This window comes from Ixodes scapularis, unplaced genomic scaffold (assembly GCF_016920785.2).
Source record: "Ixodes scapularis isolate PalLabHiFi unplaced genomic scaffold, ASM1692078v2 PGA_scaffold13__105_contigs__length_92229423, whole genome shotgun sequence".
Classification (NCBI taxonomy): Eukaryota; Metazoa; Arthropoda; class Arachnida; order Ixodida; family Ixodidae; genus Ixodes; species Ixodes scapularis.
Genome location: NW_024609839.1, coordinates 73403398 through 73422238, shown reverse-complemented (window position 1 = coordinate 73422238; position 18841 = coordinate 73403398). Strand labels below are relative to the sequence as shown.

General features: G+C 46.7%; 1 protein-coding gene across 1 annotated transcript in view; it reads left to right on the top strand.

The window, feature by feature from the left end:
• The window catches only part of LOC8038651 (E3 ubiquitin-protein ligase MYCBP2), a 128416-nt gene that overhangs the window by 7241 nt on the left and 102334 nt on the right, over positions 1-18841 (top strand). The window contains exons 5-16 of the mRNA XM_029975062.3: positions 2866-3010; positions 3702-3814; positions 4389-4445; positions 4546-4645; positions 5783-5847; positions 5943-6084; positions 6688-6764; positions 8241-8448; positions 9710-9877; positions 11385-11540; positions 14440-14707; positions 18059-18276. Of these exons, the coding sequence (XP_029830922.2) occupies positions 2866-3010; positions 3702-3814; positions 4389-4445; positions 4546-4645; positions 5783-5847; positions 5943-6084; positions 6688-6764; positions 8241-8448; positions 9710-9877; positions 11385-11540; positions 14440-14707; positions 18059-18276 (1717 nt within the window). The remainder of the gene's footprint in view (positions 1-2865; positions 3011-3701; positions 3815-4388; positions 4446-4545; positions 4646-5782; positions 5848-5942; positions 6085-6687; positions 6765-8240; positions 8449-9709; positions 9878-11384; positions 11541-14439; positions 14708-18058; positions 18277-18841) is intronic.

Below are 18841 nucleotides of genomic sequence, written 5' to 3'. Positions count from 1 at the left end.
TCGATGCTAAATCAACGCAACATCATTTCAATATTAGATCACCGCGTATGACGCACGATCGCCATCGTTATATCATTGAATATGCAGCACAGACGACGCTGTCTAAACGCATCATGTCGTGTGATCATCGTGCAATATTTTTCCCAAAATTTCTGTCGGTGTGTTTTATGCAACGATGTGACTTATGTGCATTTTAACGCGAAAGCATTATCTGTCCCATGGAGCCGACGTTATCAGCTTTTGAAGCCCTGCACCAAACGGCACCTAAATTCCCCTGTCTCAATGGAGTGAAGCCTGCCGTCTGTAGCAATGACTTGAGTGATAGGCTCCCATTGGCCTGGAGCGCGTCATAGTTTCGAGAAACGAGGCTCCCGTTGGCTGGAGTGCGTCATAGTTTCAAGGAACGCCACCCCATGGCACTGCAAGCCCACGCCGGCAGCACGCTGCTATAAAAGGAATACGGTGGCACACAATTGGCCGCTTCTAGTCCACTCGATGCGGACGAACATGGCGGCATCTCAAGCATCTACATCATCGACAGCTGCAACCTTGCCGGTAGCAAAACCTGCCCGTCTACGCAAGTACATTGCAGATGAATTAAGGGAGCGGAATAACACAGCACAATTAGCGAAGAGACAGGCAGTGAAATTGACCATCGTTGTCAAGTCTCCGAATACACGGCGGGCGTAACAAGCAGTGGCGCAGTGCGTTAGGAGACAGAGCAAAGCCTTTCGAAAGCATGAGGCGTTAGCGGATCACGATTCAAGCGGTAAGAGCGTAAGGCCCTTCGACAACGTGAGGTGGAAGCGATACGTCGCAGACGGCATGCTTTCGCTTGTACAACTTAGGCGCCCTAGGTTATAAGTATAGATTTTAACTGTGCGCATTTGCCATGGCGGTTACATCTCTTGTTAAATTTTTTTGCGAAAATGTTGAAAGGGGCTCTGGTTTACGCATTGTGAGTGTGCGAGCTGACCGCGCAATTGCGCGCGATTGTGGATTGCGGTCGTACTTCACAAATTATTCGAAGATAAGAATCCTTCAGACCCTAAGAGCATACATCGTGATCACAGCACGCATAGGCAGACTGATCAATGCAGTCTCACCACGCCAACTGTGCCAGTATATAAGTACAACTGACACAAAATATTTTTATGAAAAGATTTGGCAAGTTAAGATTTTTCTGCTACACTTCCAGTTTCTTCGGAAACCTAGTGTACTTAACTAGTACATTTGAACTGTTTTTGTCATTAAAAAGAAATTGTCATTTACACTTCATGCAATTTTGACAACGAGGTGCCTTTTTGACTAAAGTTGCGGCCTTGTGACAACAATTTTTTAAATGTTTCATTAATGCATAGACATCTCTTTAACGGAACCCCCAATCCCTAAATCTTGTTCGTCCATCCGTCCGTCCGCACATTTCCCGCTAAATTAGCGGGGAAATCGACGTCATGTAACCTCTACACCGATTCAATTTTCCCGCTAAATTTGGCGGCAAAATTGGTGCCATGTGACCTGTTGTACCGAGACCTAAGCATAAATACTAGTTTCTATCACACCAATTTAGTTTTGCTCGAAATTTAGCGGGAAAATTGACGTCACCTGACCTTTGTACTAAGTCAGTTTCCCCATTAAATTTAGCAGACAAATTGATAAACATGCAAGTTCTTCACTCCTCAAATCGACCATTTAATGTCTTCTAAACGAATTTAAACGATCGCTCCTCAATTACTGCATTTCATGCATTATGGTAGGGTTCCGTGTTTTCAGATAAATACGATAAACTCCGAAAAACACTCGCCAGTAAAACTTTTGACAATTCGAATTTGTTCAAAAAACTTACAATTTCAAAGTCACAATGGCAAGATAAAAAGCCGAATAAGGCGGTATTTTACGAATAAAGTTTGTCAGAGCGCAGGACTAATAATTCTGAAAAAAGGCAAATTATTTTTACTATTTTTATTTTAGGCTATTGGCAAAAGAGAGTTTCCCATTTTGTCTCGTCAAAGTTCGTTCAGTATGGGCCTCGACAAAAACCACCGTTCTGGTTTCCAGTTCGGACCATACTATTTGTGCGTCTTAGAGGAAGGTGGGGTTGTGTTTTTATTACGGTGGAATATGTGACCCTGTTGATTTTTTTGGATGGGGAGGGCAGCTGAATGTTCTATGCATCCAGGCGTTCGGCCATTTCAAAGCACCAATGTTTATTGATAGTAACACATTTTTTCAAGATTTGTTGTGGGGCAGTTACTACTGCCAACTGCAGGGACACCAATGCCAAATGCAACTGCAGAAATATCCTTTGACACCGGCAAATTTTTTAATGAATTTAGTGTACGCTTTTGTCCGAAACATTAGTAAAAAATAAAATAAAATAAGAATGGAGTACAATTAAGCTCTGAATTTCGAAGAATTGAAAATCTAAGACAAACATACTCCGACAAACCCTGAATTTTTAACAAAATAAACTCCGAATTTCACGAAAAACAAACTTTGAAGACACGGAATCCTAATTATATAGAACTTCGGAAATCAGGGTTGCCGTCAATGTTCCGGGTTGCCGTCAATGTTCCGTTTTATAATTGTATAGGGCTGCAAGTGAGCAGGCAAACATAGCGAGTGAGCCACAGCAGCAATGTGACAACACTTTTTGAAGTGCTCACGATTTTAAAATTCTATAGGGCCGCGAGCCAAATGGGCAGGAGTCGAGCGCTGCACGGCGGGTGCCTGCCTCGCAGCATTCTGCCGAGTCACTCCATCTGGTACCTTCGAGGGACGGGCTAATTTTGTCTGATTACCCGGTGGGGGCATGAACTAGGCTGTAGCAACTCTGGTAACGTTGGCACACCTTCAATCTGCCAGATGCCGAGCATCCTGATCGCTTTGCAAAAGAGCGTCCAGGCCGTGCTACTGGGCAAGACTCAGCGGCCGGACTGGCTCACCCACGGGATCCCGAAGACGGCGCGCTGCGGCGTTTTCCAGCTCCAACTTCCCAAGACAAGCTCAGGTTCGGCGCGCATCCTCTCTCCTCTCGTTCCTCGCTAGCTCTCCCGTCCGACTTGGAGAAGCGATGCAGAAGCCTACAGACTTTTTAAACAGTAATACACATGACTACCCGTAATTTCCCGAGAGATGCCCCACCTCCAAAAGCCCACACCTATTTTCGGCATGATTTGCTATTTTTTTTTTTTCAGAAACATTGAAAGATATCGCCCGCTTCCAGTATTTGCAGGGCCCTGACCAATGGTGACCTCGGCAAAAATGGTGCTACTTAATCACAGTAGTACATGAGCGAACGTTGCTGACTGGGAAGAACAGTCATCTTTTGTTCATCGCCCCTTCCTGCGATCACAACTTTTGATGGTCACAAAATCTAAATCTAGCATTTTTTTACCTTCTTTATTACGGCAAACCGAAAGTTAGCCCACCCCTTATTTTCGTTCGATTTTCTATCGATTTTAGGTAGGGTATCTCTCGGGAATTTATGGTAGTAATAGTGTTTGGAACGTAGTTGTGTATCAATGGCTGGCTCATATCTGCTAAAACTGTGCCTGAACTGAAAAACGTTTTTACCTAGGGTCAGAAAAAAGGAATTTTGAAGCTCAGGGAACCCTTGATGGTAATCTGGGTAATTTCTGGGTCCCTAGGTGCCCAGTTAGGGAACCCGAGGTCATTCTGGGTAATCTCTTTCATTTCAGCGAAGCATTCGTCACAAGGTCAGTGCTCCGTAGCGTCGGACGGAAAGTACCTGTATCTCTTCCGGCAAGGGACTCTTCACAAGCTAGGCTCCGGCTTTGGCGGCACCGTCAAGGTTTGTATAAGCACTGCATTTCGTTTTTCTTTTTTTTTTTCTCAGGTGTACCGACTCTTGTTATTCCTTGGGACAATCACGTCGACACCGTTTGGATATCGTGGCAAAAACCTAGTAATATGTTGCAATTAATTATGCACCTTTGAACCACGAAACTGGGTGAGATCGTATCAAGCTATCTTTGCATGCCAGAGACATTTGAATTTTGTGCTTTCTACTTCTGCCACTGGCTATTTCTCAAAGTATGGTAGGTACTAAAAAAAAAAGAAAAAGAAAAGAAAAGGTATGTCTGGAAGGTGCTTCAAATGCATTGCATTGATAGCTCCTTTGTGAGGTTACGGTGTCATACGATGGTGTTACAGTACCTCTTTTAAAACGCCGACGCCGTCACGAGCACACCATGACGACATCAGCGCAACGTCAACGCCGAGGCTATGTTTTGCAGATGCGAAAGCGCGAAGAGCTGACCCTATACTAAATGTCGCGCATTTAGAAGTCTGCCTCAATCTCTCTAAAAGGAATCTTGGATTGCGTACTGATGGCACTTCCCTGTTACTTTGTTTTTGCCATGCAGGGAGAACTAATTGTTAGCCAACGTCTGGACGGTGCCGGCTGGATCGGCGTTGTGCAGGTCAGTCTCGTGACTTTCTATTCAACGTAATTCAATTCTACCCGATTCGTCCAGCAAGCGTCACTGTGAAAATGTTGAATTCCTTTTCTGGTGTATGCAGGACTACATTTATGCTCACCACTCATTAGGACAGACGAATGAGTTTTTGAAGGTGAACAAGAACAGCCTTGAAGTGGAGGAGGTTGTCACCATTGAGGAAGGTGAGCGTGTTCCCTTTGAGACACGCTTTGGTTGTTACGCGGCTCGCTCGGTAATTTCTGAAGTCGACACGCCGCTGTTTTCTAGCCAGTCTGCTGACCTCATGAATTTAGGTAGCTGGGGTTTTAGTACGAGTGTTTTGTTAATTCTGCATAACCTAGTTCTGCCGAGGAACTCAGTTTGCCCTTAAAGAGGCAATCATGTACCCACACCAAATCGGGAAATCTGGCATTGTTGGGGGGAGGGAGGAAATCGCTTGAAATCATCGATATCGTAGCGGCCGTAGTTCCGGCCTGCCACTCGGTTTCCGATTTTTATTGGCAGTGGATGTGACGGCAGTCAGATGTTTTGCCGAAAAGATTGGAAACCGCGAAAATCGTTGCCGTCGACAGCAACTTGTGTTCGACGGCAATGACTCTTCGCACGTTGCCGTCGAATCGACAACTCAGCTCAGCTGCTCAGTCCGCAGAAATAATACAAAGATGGCTACCTGAACAAAGAAGGTGGAGAGAACAAAGTCCCTAAAAGAGACTGGAAAAGAAGGATTCCAGGGAACCTATCCCTATGACTTTACGCACATTGCCGTGAAGCCGCACTGCCAGCCGAAATTTGCGTATAATCCACACCCCTACTTTGCCTTTGATTGCATAGAAATTTTGATGCGGCTTATACGCGAGAAAATACGGTACATCATAAAGCTTGTTTGTGCTAGTGCTTTGTGTTAATAAAACTGATGATCAGACGTTTCAGAATATCGAGGAAGTGAATGTCTCTGTATCTGACACGCAAATGTGCAGTGATGACAGAGTTAATTATGCTTTTCTTTATGGATGCTGCAGCGAAATAATTGAAACCATCTCTTGCTACTGTACTGTTTCCAAAAGAGAGCTCTCCTTGGGTGAAGGGTTAAAACTGGAAATGCTAGGCGTCTTAACGTACACCTTATAAAGGAATGGGTGTAAAAATTAGAATGCACCTATTATTTTTTTTAGGATTGTTTAACTATGAGACTATGTTGCAAAGCATCTATTTCGTTGTGAGCAAAATTAACGAAGCCAGCTTTATATGCTTCAGATAAGATAAGTGAGCATCAAGTAAATAAGGTTCCATTTTTCATAATATAAAATCAAACATTCCAGAAGCGAGTCAGAACGTCTACTTCAGTGATGGCGACTCCTTGGGCGTCATCACATCGACAAAGGATGTAAGTGACGACGTTTGTCTGTGACGTAAGATCGGTGCAACCTGCATGATTTGACGGCGTTACCCGTCACCCGGTGTGACGCTTTTCACGTCCAGGATGGCTTCGTGATCCGGACATTCCGTCCTTCATCGCCCGTCATGAGTTGCTCTGCCGAGCTCAACCTGAAACTGGCTCGCAAGTGCGTTGAGATCTTCGGTTCCGGCGTGTTTCCCGAAGATCCCGAAGACCGTCTGCTAAGTAAGCGCCTCTTTCAAGGTTGGTTTCGAATGTGATAGTTGACAACACGCCCACAAAGTGGACTTCTCTCTCAGCAGTCTGTTGCACAACTTGGGTGGCTTTGTCTCATAGAACTGCGAAGGCGCATTTGCACACTCGTGTCTTAGTATCTGAGTGCATTGCAACTGCTATCAGGTAGCCGTGGAACTGTTCCCATCTGCATATAACGAGACTGAAGATTTTGCAGTATTTATGAGATTAAATGTATGTATGAGAAATGGTCGCTTTTAAAATCTTGAAATATGTTTCAAGCCCACGGCGGAAGAATAATCTGCGGAAAATTGGGAAATGTATGCAGGTTGGGAGCATCCGATAGTGGGCGCCTTTGCAATCTCTCGTTGTAACCTGCGACAAGCAAGGCCAGGTGATATCTATCAGGCAGTCCTGACTTTACCCACTAATAAAACATTGGCTGACCGACTGACCGGTGACATGCAATCGCGGTGTGCTCGGCCGCACTTGAATCGAAATGTGGGAACCAGTCTCGAAGCAAGGTTGTGTCTTATTGTTCCGACGAAGATTGCGTCCTCACTAATCTTCTCTTATTGTACCATCCCCGTCCAGACCTTGGCATGGATGAGGAGCCGGCATTCATCACCAGCGGCAAGGATTTTGCACTGGTCAAGACTGTCTCTGGAAAAGTGAGGGTCAATCCATTTTTAATTCTGCTTTTCTCAAATCTTAATTTCACCGAGGCCGTTGATGCAGATGTCATTATTAGCTTGTTTTAAGGCGAAAGCCTTACTTGTTCCATTGAACGAAAAAGCGGCGCGTATGACCATAAAAATATGATTAAACGGCACGCGCCACTCAATCGTATGCTCAAGGACGACGCTGTCCTTGGCGTCATCCTAGAGGTTGTCCTAGACCTTTGGAACGACCTTACTTGTCCCAGTATGCGAAAACGCGGCGCCATTTTGAAAGATGGCCATAAAACTATATCATCAAGCACGCGCTGCTCATGCTTGCACTCAAGTGCAGTAGTGTGATGTCACCGCCGGAGCGCCGTGTGCAAAAGGTGCGCTTCGGACTTCATCTGTGCTCATTGCGCGCTTCGTGCGATGGACTGTGAGGCGACCGCGTCTGCATCTACGGCCTTGACATCGGCAGCAGCGTCTACTCTGTGGCGGCTTCCGCAGGCAAACATAGCCGCCCATGCAAATATGCCACAGCCTCCTTAAGTGTCCTCCTCTAGGTGTCTTATTCAAAAGTCGTCCTAGACCTTGTCCCCTAGGCGTCATTCTCGACGTCGTCCTAGAGGTCATCCTAGACGTTATTCTTACGTCGTCCTCACGAACGTCATCCGTGACGGCGTCTTTGAGGTCGTCCAAGAGATTGTCCTCTTTGTCGTCCTAGAGGTCATCCTAGATGCCATACTTTGCATTCATCTCTAGGATGTCGTCTGATACGTCGTCCGAAACTTTAAGACGTGTAAAAACATTACTCGAAAACATTTTTCCCACGGGACTATAATGCTTTCGCCTTCCTATGTATAAGCTGTCTTGAGTGTTCTCCTGTAATTTTTTTGTACTCCAAACTATTAAAAAGTCTACTATATTGTCAATGGAAAAACAGTGAGTCAATGGGCATTAGGTATTTGAGCCTCATAAATGTACTTTTTTAATAAGGCATAGCCAGATTGAAAGAAATTTGCCGCTGCATTTCAGTCTTATTAATAAAACAATCATATGCAGAAATGCATTTTATGAGACGGCCAACGCCCAAGTTCATGACGCTCCAACGCCCAAGAGGCAATGGACCGTCATGTGGTGCGATTCATCATGTGTTGACACGCATCTTGTGTCAACGCACTCAGGTGGTTGGAAGCTCGGCAGTGGAACGCGTAGATAGTCGCTAGTGCATATTTAGAAAGTGCAGCTATCTTCTTCACTCTACTGTTCTATGCCACCAACACAAAATCTGAGTCAATTCTTTTAGAATGCGATTCCGCTTTAAAAAATTGTTTCATGGCGTGGCACAAGAGTTGAGAGCAAGAGTATATAAATAATTTTCACGGAGTTAAAATCCTCTTAAAAAACTTTTTATGCTCTGGTGGAGTGCCTGAACTTTTGTTCCGTCTGTTTCATTGCTTGCCACATTGTGTCGCGCCGTCCCAGGTGCTGTACACAGGCAAGGCTCAGAGTCTGGGCATCAAGCAGGGCGGCGGCTCCGCGGTGGGCAAATGGGCGGAGCTGCCCATCACCAAGTGCCCCAAAATGGCGGACCTGTCCGTGGGGCACGACGGCATGCACGCCATCTTGCTGTCAGAAAACGGTGCCGCTTTTTTCGTTGGCCTGGCGCGCCGGGGAGAGGACGGGGACACCGGTGAGGTTTCGGTGGTTCTCTGTCACTGGTTCATGAATTTACAGTTTTGGAAGCAGGGAATAACACCTAAAACCCTAAGGCGAGGAAAACAAAAATAGGAGACTGACAGCTTAACATGATGGTAAACTTGACAGTGCAATAGAAAGCTGGAAAATACGAAGGAAGACAGATTGAGAGGTCTTAAGTGTACGCCTCTCAAGCAACTTGCCTTCATTCTTTTGCTTCATTGCAAAGAAACTTGGTTTAGTGGGGGTGATTTGTGAAATTCTTTTCTTGCGATTGGAACGTATGTGAGGAATCGAGCCAGTATGAGTTGAGTGACATGCCACTTGTACTTGCTTAATCCTTTGTTCCTCGTTTTGGCCACTTTTCATGCATGCTGTTTTTTACGACTACAGATTTGGGAAACCATTAAAAACCTAGCGTCATGACATTGGTGTACACTGTCTACTTTTAGGAAGATTTTCTTGTTATTGATCTTTTTTAATAGCTCATCCTGGTGAATTTTAATTTGATGCTTGGGTGGAATTAAAATTAAAAGGCAGAATATCCTATCAGGAAAACTTGGGGTGATTCACCAGTATTTTAAACGTGATTATAACCAAACAGGAGCAGCGCACTGAAACTTTGCTCAAATATGGCGCTGTGAGGTTGTTGGAAGCTATAAGGATTGGCGAAGCTTACCTGCACTGTTAGGACCTAGTGTGTCGACAAACAGCCATGCCTCTGTATGGAAAAGGTGCAAAAAAGGGGGATGTCTTTTTTTGTTAATTTGGAATGAGCAGGTGCATAAATTACCAAAACATGCACATTTAGAAAATTACCTTTTATTTACCAGCTTGGAAAATTACCAGCTTGCCAAAATTACCTCACTGCTTACAATTCTACCTTTTATACATTGTTTGATCTCTGGTGTACTCAGAAGCCAACATATTCGCGAGGAAATAAAAGAAACTTTCAGCCTTTCCACTCCGGTAAAGAAGAAAGACCAGTGAAGCTGTACTATGGTGGGAATGAAGTAATGGCCAGCTGCAAGTTGGCAAGCCAAAGGGGAAGGGCTGGAAAGGTTTCCGCCATCTATGAGCGGCAACCAGACAACCGGCAAGCCGGTTGTCTGGTTGCTGTTGTCGCTAACAGATGGCAGTAGGTGTCCAGAGTTTTGTGTCGACATTTGTTTGCCCACGGACGCGATACTGGGGAAACTACTATTAACAGCTCCGCTGTAAAAAAAGGGAGCTGAAGGATAAACCTTCCTCGACAGGCAAAGGCAGGCGACAGCCCAAGCCTGTGAAGCCAAAGAAGATGTTCAAGATGGAGGGTCAGTGCATCGTGGCCTCTGCATGCAACAACGGCACAAGCGCCCTCGTCAGCCGCGACGGGGAACTCTTCCTCTTCGGCAAGGACTCCGCCCACACCGACCACAACACCGGTGAGTGTCACTGCCTTGCTCACGCATCTTGCCTTGCAGTGCGTCGTCCTATTGCAACCACCCCCTGCAAGTGCAACTGAGGCTGGCTCGTATCTCCGAGATCAGTTTAGTTCTGCAGAGATAATCTAGCTGTGTGTTTCACATTCTGTTGTGTTAGGTGTGAAGCTGTTAATTTGCTAAGAGTTGCAGAATTGTTGTACAACGCAGCTTGCCAACAATTTGTCGTGTTATGCTTGATTGAGAACTTTTAAAAAACTATAGCGTACACTAAAGACACTCAAGACTGCTTACGAGTAGGAATGTGAAAGCATTCCTACACGCATCGCATTCCTACAAGCAGCGCACCATGTCTTCTTTTCTCATACGGCGCTCCGGCGGTGACATCACACTCCCCCACTGCACAGGCGTGGCGAACCCCGCCGGCTTCGCAACCGCCTGGATGAGCGCCCCGCCAGCTTGCGTGACGATGCATCTGGGTTGCTGTGCTTTTCTTTGTGTTTTATTTCTGAGGCGCATCCCCTTTGACCTTGAGCGCCCTGCCGGCTTCCGTAACGAAGCACCTGGGTTGCTGTGCTTTTGGCCAGTGAAAATTAACTGCCGTTTCGCTGCTACGGACGGTTACAGACAACGCCGGCTTTGCTCCATGGGACACTAAAGGCTTTCGCATAAATACCCCAGAGCCCAGCTTGACGACATGCTCAGCGACGCCGGAAAAAGGACTCAATCCTAGACTGCCTCGTGCATTGATGCAGCTCTCTTCATCTGCTTGCCGCTTGGTCATCTTGGTCGGATACCTTAGGCTTATGTTTCTTCTGCTCCCTGCCTGTGGTCTGTTTCGTCTGGCTGCTGTCACGGCTGGCTTTTGATACGATCAGTGCATCCAAAGAAGTTTCTATGTTCACATGTAGTCGCTGCACAACGGAAGGCACGAGTGCATGCTAGAAGTGGAACTTCTACGACATTCTCGGCGTTCGTGCATACAATGCCTGACATGTTCGCTTTCCAAATCCATGCTATGACAATTTACTCTAGGTGATGCTTCTGGCGCTGTGTCCAGAGCATCCTCCTCATGCCGACCTCTTGCTGGCTAGGCGAGTCTTGGGCTTCGAATCTCACCTGTTCAACAGGTCCTGCCTCCTTTCGTCGCACATAACTCCAAATACGCAAATATGGAGAATACGGATACCACCTCCTGCCTATTATAACCTCCTTAGGTTTGAAGTGGTCGATTCACCAACAATTGCAGAATCGTGCAACTCGCCAACAGTTGTGGAACTTTTGCGCATCTCACCAACAGTTGCAGAACTGTTGCACAACCCGAAAGTGGCCATGCAACTGTTGCACAACTTCCCAGCGGTTGCAGAACCTTTTGCACAACTTGCCAATAGTTGCAGAACGGTTGTTTCAACTCATTAACAGCCACTCGACAGCCAGACTCCAAGATACGCTGGCTTTATGGGCTTTCCTCGTTGCCGCTTTCGTAATTCTGTGGGTGCCCTTTCTGCAGGCCTGGTGACGGACATGAAGGACGTTCAGGTGGCGCAGGTGGCACTGGGCAAGGCGCACGTGGTGGCCGTCACCGTGGAAGGCCACGTCTACACCTTTGGCATCAACCACCGGGGGCAGTGTGGCCGGGAGTTTGCCTACCCGCCGGGAAAAGAAGGTGAGACTCGGGGGAGTCTCAGAGGGGAGAGTCTCACACCAAACTGCTGCCACAGCCCGGTTTGAAAGTTGCGAGTTTCGACCATGTGACCCATCGAGTTGCTCGCTAATTGACGAAACAGAAACGCTTGCATTTAGTTCACTTTGATTTTATGTTCGTGCCTCTTGCATCTTGTTCGTGCATTGTTCACGTCGGTGCTGTCTGTCGCACATTGTGTAGAATAGGTGTGGCTCGGCCAATAGTACAAGTTGGTCTAGTATTGCGACATGAGATATCGTGAGGGGTCACGTGATGTCATGCAATCTCATACTTTTTATAGGTTACATGGCCACATAAGCTATAGTTTTATAATCATATGACTCCTATGGGTGTCATGTGATCCGCCAGAGTTAAACGGCCATGGGACCACTATAGATGCCGCATGGTTCATCAGAGTTGTGTGGTCATAGGCAGTTTTAGAATATAGTGCACGCTAATTCTTTGCGTACAGAAAAAAATTCCGTCGTCGCCACTACGCACACACCGAATGCTAACCATGTTTTGTGCTTTGCATGCACTATTTCAGCGTACAGTGTAGACCGCATATAACGTATGTCGCGGGAGTCGCGAAAATCTGCTCTATAAGCGGTACCGCGCTATAACCTAAACATAAATTTTTCAGGTCAAAATGCATGCCGCGAGACAACTTACCTTTGTAAAAGAATTTATTTTATGTTAGATGAAAAATAAAGCTTATTTTGTGTAAAGTCTTTATTTCACCTGACTAGTACACTTCTCTCTCAAGTGTGTCACACATTTTGAAAGAAATGAACGACTTTCGCCTGGCGCAGCCTTTTAACGGCGTCGCGGGTTGCGGACGGACGTTGCGAGCGTTCAGGATTGCTAACCCTAATAAGTTTTCTCCAGTGATATAAACGCGTGAAAATTCGCATCCTTTATATGGTACGCGTCAGTAATACCTTCAACTTGAGCACAGGCATGAAATGCTCCAAATAAGAAATCCGGGTGATGTTCGAAAACACAAATGCTTAGAAGTCACCACTGTAGTCGAAGTAAACAAACACGACGACACGGGCGTTTCTGCTGTCTTGAGAGTGCCGCCACGACATCGCCGCACGAGTAGGTGGATCTTCCCTTCTAGTACGTGCTGAGTTATTCGCTCACACAACGAAAATTCACAGTCAAGGATAGCGCTTTTACGCGGATGATGAGCTTCCACCACGCCGTCTACGTCGACGATTACAATCGACGCCATGTTTGCAGATAGAAGCAGCCGGCTCCCGACCGGCATGCAACGCGCGCGAACACTTCTCCTCGACCTGCGATTGTTCTTTCATTGCGGTTGTTTTCCAATGCAGCAGAGGGACGCACGGACGTGAACAACACGTACGTGCGTCCCTCCGTCGCTATGGCTACTGAAGCCTCTATCTTTGCTTCTTCTCGCTTCTTCGAGCAACCTCCTTGCCATCCTTGCCCCCGCGAGTGCCGCTTGCGGCTAGTGCCGTTATCTACCGTAAAATACCGGGCAAGCGCCCACTCAAAATTTTGAGATAATCATGGAAAAATGGGGGATGGGCGCTTGTCCGGTCATCAATTCAACGTATCAATGTACTGTGCATATTTTCTCAGATTTTACAAATTTGGGTATGGGTGCTTAATGTGGTATGGGCGGATGCACGGTATTCTATGGTAGTGTCGCACAGGGAAGCGTGCTCGCTGCGTTGGTCGGTCAACGGGCTGTTCCAGAAACCACACTATAACTGGTATTTCCCTTCGCGCGCCTGCATTTTAAGCGGTATGTAATTACATGGAGTTCTATAGGAGGCGAACGAGTGGTTTAAAAAAACCGCGTTATACCCGGTCCTGCACTATAAGCAGTTACGTTGTAAGTGGTCTATACTGTACGCTACTTTTTGGAAATTGCGAGCGTACACAAAGAGTCTTTACGCTCCTTCAAGGAGGATTTGTGATGCGCGAGAAGTTGGCTAAAGCCAAGAGCCAAGACGAACACAATTAGAAAATGGCGTCTCCTAGGACCGCGACTGCAGGCTGCAGTGGCTGCCGCCGCTTGGGCGGCGGTCGTGAGCGCAACATCGGCGGCATTCTCGCGACTATGATTTTCAGTACAGAACGGCATTGCATTTCTACGGAAGGCGCACTTTATAAACGGTCTGCAAGAACCAGCAAGTTGGGCAGCAATCGCCGACAACTTGCTGCTCGCGACGCGCAAACATTTTTTAGCGAAGTGTTGCTAGTGTACGGCTGGGTACTGTGTGTGAAGGTCAGTACTCGAGACCTCTCTTGCCGAGGCGACGCACGCAGACATGACCGGTCGACCGCTCGCATCACGCTCTGATATTTAAACAGATAAAAAATGTTACTCTTTGCCAAAAAAACTTTTTTTTTTCTCAAGTTACAGCATTTCATGTGTGAAATAAAAAGGGTTACTGTCTCTTGGTGGTTTTGCAAGCGCGAGATGCTTGGGTTTTTGCGTTCGGCATAAGAACACTGTTCTAAAACTCTCTTTCGTAGCATGCGCTAATGCGAGAGCTACATTTAGTGCTTGCGTGCGCTAAAATTGTGTATGTTATTCTAAAACTCCCTTATGTTACTTCGTTATGGTGCCATGCAACGCCACAGATGGCGTGGTGCCAGATTTGGCAGTGTCCCATGATACCATGATGTCACAATGTCACTTGATGTGATGTGACACCGCGGCATCACGTGACATTACCTGACAAGCTGATGACGTCTCGGGACCACCATCTGCTGCTTTTAACGGGAAAAGGATTTTGCATATTTCTGACTGTTCATATCTAGTATGAAAGGGTTCAATGTTTCTCGCTTTGATTTGACATTTAGAAATGCTCACCGCGACAATGTGGCGCTTTCTCCTCAGCCGTGGTCCACCCAATGGCCCTGGTGGTGGCCGGGTCGGCTTCTGCGGCCGGCTCGGCAGCCGCCTCTCGATCCGGATCGCTGTCGGCCGCAGTTGGCGGCGACGAAGAGGACGAGGAGCTTGAGTCTGAGGAGCAGGAGGTTGTGTGTCCGCCTGGGAGGCACCGCTGGAAGCATGACCACTGCATGGTGTGCACCGTGTGCGGGGAGTGCACGGGCTACGGCGCCAGCTGCATCGCCAGCGGAAGGCCCGACCGCAACCCGGGACTGTGAGTCTGCGTTTCTTGTTTTCTCTGTGTCCGGTTTGAAGTGCCTGCGGTCACTTCAGTGTATAGTAGAACTATATTTTCTGGGATTCTGCAAATATGCAATATTTCGAATGTTAACCTAAAATTTTTGAACGGTAGTTTCGAATAATATGCCATTCAATATTTGCTTCAAGATGAACTGCTCTATTTTTAATTTTTAAAGTGTTGATGGCGGCGGGATAGCCCCGTAGTGCGCACTTCTTACCGAGCATCGGTGCAGTGTGGAGAAGCAACACTCGCAAGAGCGAGTTCTGCGGGTATTGTTTCTTCTCACTGCACTGGTGCTCGGTAAGAAGTGCGGTCAGCGGGGTAACCCACTGCCATCACCACCTCGAAAAGTACAATAATTGGAATCGCGTGCTTGGTAGATGAGCACACTTTCAAAGCACGTGCACCTGACATTTTAGAAAGAAATGGAAACTTTGTGGAGGCTGATATCTTCATTGCAATGGAATTTTTTAAATGAAACTTTCTCTATTATGCAAGAGTGTAAGGAGAGATGCCCTGGACAGGCCTGCGTGTGATCGTCTTTGATTGTCTTTTTTTTTTCCAAGTTTGAGATTGAAGAACGGATGTTTGCATAAAGCAAGAAGACGAATAAATCCCCTTGATTAGATATAGTTGGGCATTTCCATAGGTTTAATTTCATGTAAAATCTACCATTTTCTTGCCATCCCATTGTAGGTATTAGACATTTTGAGGCGTCTATAAATATAGTTAGATTAGATTTAGCTTAGAACTGGACTAGTACAAGCTTCGGGACAACCTTTACTAGTTCAGCTGGGTTTTTCTTTTAGCACAATTCAACAGTAATGAAAGGCTTGGAGGGACTTTTTGATATTCGATTAGAAAATATTCAGCCAAGACCACTGTTCACTTTGAATTTGCTTTGAATTCAGAATCCACTATTGGCACACACCTAAAGGCCCATTCACACAGTTGCGACTCCTTAGAACCGAGTGCCTTAAACCCTCTTAAAATCTCTTACGACGAGAGAGCACACTGACACGCTGGCACCATCTGTGCGGCGACCCTGGAACTGCACTTGACTAGAGCGAAGGTCTGGTGGTATTTGCGAGGTCATATGTACATACTACTTGAGGAATGTTTGTTTATAACATTGACAAAAGTTTTTCGAGACAAGAAAGAAAGAATGGTGCGCGAAAGAAATTGAAAATATACGGGACCGCCAAGTGTTCTACTGGTACCCACCCAATAGGTGGTGCCAGTGTGTCCTCTCGTTCTAAGAGATTTTAAGGGGTTTCAAGGCGCTCGATCCTGAAGGCCCGTTCACACTCTTGCAACCGAATACGACAGAGAGAGACGAGACCTGTTGGAACTTCTTAAATATTTTTAGGAGAAGGGAACACACTGGCACTCTGGTGCCACCTATGCAGTGACCCTGGAACTGCGTTTCACAAGAGCAAAGGTTTTGCGGGATTTCCGAGGTCAAATGTGCGTAATACCTGTAAGAGAGGCTCGTTTATAACGTTGACGAAAGTTTTTCGAGCCAAGAAAGAAAGGATATTGCGAGAGAGAAATAGAAAATATGCCAGACCGCCAAGTTTATACTACTACCCAATAGATGGTGCCAGTGTGTCCTCTCGTTGTAAGAGGTTTCAAGGCACCCAATTCTAAGAGGTCGCAGGAATGTGAACGGGCCTTAAGAAGTCGCAAGTGTGTGAACGGGCCTTGATATTTTCACTCTGGCCGACTAGTAACTCGAATAGACACTTCACATGTTTGAAGCATGAAGCAGGCATCATTCTTCATTTATGTGAGCTGGCATTTGCAAAACATCTCCCCTTTACCACACTTTAGTCTCAAAGGCAGCGGTAACACGGAACCTGACGCGACGCCAAACTGGATGCGTCCGTGGCTCTGCTGTTTGTGCCTCAGTCGCGGTAACCCCGGGTAGGAGACGTACTGGAATACGAAAGGCAGAAACATCCCCGCCGTGCCAAGGCTTTCTCATCACCGCCCAATTCAGAAAGCGTGCCGAAAAAGCGGAAATTGAAGAAAGAGCGTTGGGCTCCGTCCACGCGATCGTGTGACAAGATCCGCGGGAGCGACTCGGCTCTACACGAGCAAGTTTTTGGAGCACAGCCGACGGACGACGTAGACGTGCTGCCTCTTTCATAAGGCTGATTCACACATTTGTGTTTGAGAGTTGACCGAGTGCATTGTGACCACTTGTGATCTGTTACAGCAAGAGGGCGTGCAGGTGCCGTCTATTGGGCAACCCTGCAATACTTCCAATCCGCCTATACATATTTTCACTATTTTGTTTTGCAGTTTTTTTGCTGTGGGCTTAGAATTAATTTTTTTGTCGTTGTAAGCGATAATTTTTCATAGATAGTGTGTATGTCTGATCTCGCGAATCCTGCAAAACCTTCGGTTTAGTCACACGCAGATCGGAAGACTTCCGGGACTGGCGGATGTGTGGCACCGGGGTGCCAGCGGGTTGTCTCATCAAAATCAGTGACAAGTGCTCACGTCGTGCTCGATCGCGCTCAAATCTGTGAACCAGCTTTAAAAAACACTGAACTTTGAAAAAAATATTTTTTTTTTACTTCTTAATTAGGACAGGCATGCAAAAAAAAAAAAATGTTTGTAAAAACATTTTTTTTTTTCTTTTGCTGAATAGTTGTGTTACATTACAAATTTTCCAATTTGCGGGCGAAGCCGAAACTGTAGTCCTTGGGATGACGACGATAGCATTTGTACCCGCGTAGTGTGCGCTCTGAGGTCCGGCGAACTCGGAGCGCACGCAAGTCGGGCACAAACGACATTGTTGTCATCCCACGGGGAGTACAATTTCGGTTATGTCCGCAAATAAAAAAAATTCATATTGTAACGCAAATATTAGGACTTTTTTTTTCCGATTAACATTTATCTTAGACTTACCTGTCCTTACCAGGTAAAAGAAAACTTTTTTTTCCTAGATTTAGTGTTTATTAAGTTATGGAGGTAGGAAGCTTCTGGGGGTGAAGCCAGAAGTGTGGAGGCCACCAGAGCACCAGAGGTGAAGCCAGAAGTCTGGAGGACACGCCCCCAACGATGACCAAAACCAAGAGGCGCTATTGGAGGAAAAGGAGAGCTGATTTGGCGCCAACTGCTGTTTTCGTCACCCTCTGGGTTTTGGTCGTCATTGGAGGCGTGTCCCGCCACACTTCTGGCTTCACCTCTGGTGGCGCCATGTCGCCTCCAGAAGCTTTCTACCTCCCTGGCGTAAAGAGGTACTGCTATTGCTCCGACAAACTCGCTAGTGACGAGCGGCACATGGAGGGTGACTTCCCGGATCACCCGCAGGCTCTGCGGCTGTGGCGCGGGTGACTCCGGTTGCGAGGAGTGCGGCTGCTGCCGGAGCTGCGCCCGCGAGGAGCACTACGAGGCCGAGCTCGCAGCCTGGGGACGCGTGGCCGCTGCTCCGGGGGTTGGACCCAACGGAGTCGGGGCAGCCGGGGCCGGCGGAATGCCGCTAGACAACAAGCAAGCCAAGGTCATCATCTTCGACATGCGATACGGAGGTGCGTTGGAACGCCCCCCCCCCTAGAACTCTGCGACATTTTGTGTTCGCTTCTTCGAAACCTGCGTTGTGGTTTTTTGTTTTGTTGTAAAAAACACCCGATGCATGTTTTTTGGCAGCATGCTTAGTACAATGGCATTGCAGTAGTTTGTATATTTTGTTGTTTTTAGGAGGGTTCTCTCGGCAGCTTTTTGGTACTTGCAGCCTAACCGTATACTTAAATTTTACTACTATTTGTGCGTGGAGCACATTTTATTCTTGGAAGCGTGCGTTTAGGAAGTGTCTGAAAGAGTTTTTAAGTAAGCAACTCGAATGTAAGTCGTGGTGCCTTTTGTTTATAGAGCGTCTCATTAATCATATCCTCTCTATAGGATTAGCTTTTGTTGTTCAGAGAGAGGGAGAAGGATGGCGATTGTTAGTTCAGCTCCCGTGTTTTTGCCAAAAGTGTTAATGTTCAAACCCCTTCATCATGCTGAGGTTTTTTCTGCGGTTTTTATCGATGCACTTTGCGTTACACGTGAAATACTTTCTTTGCCAGTGTGCTGCCCTTTGCTCGACCGGCACGA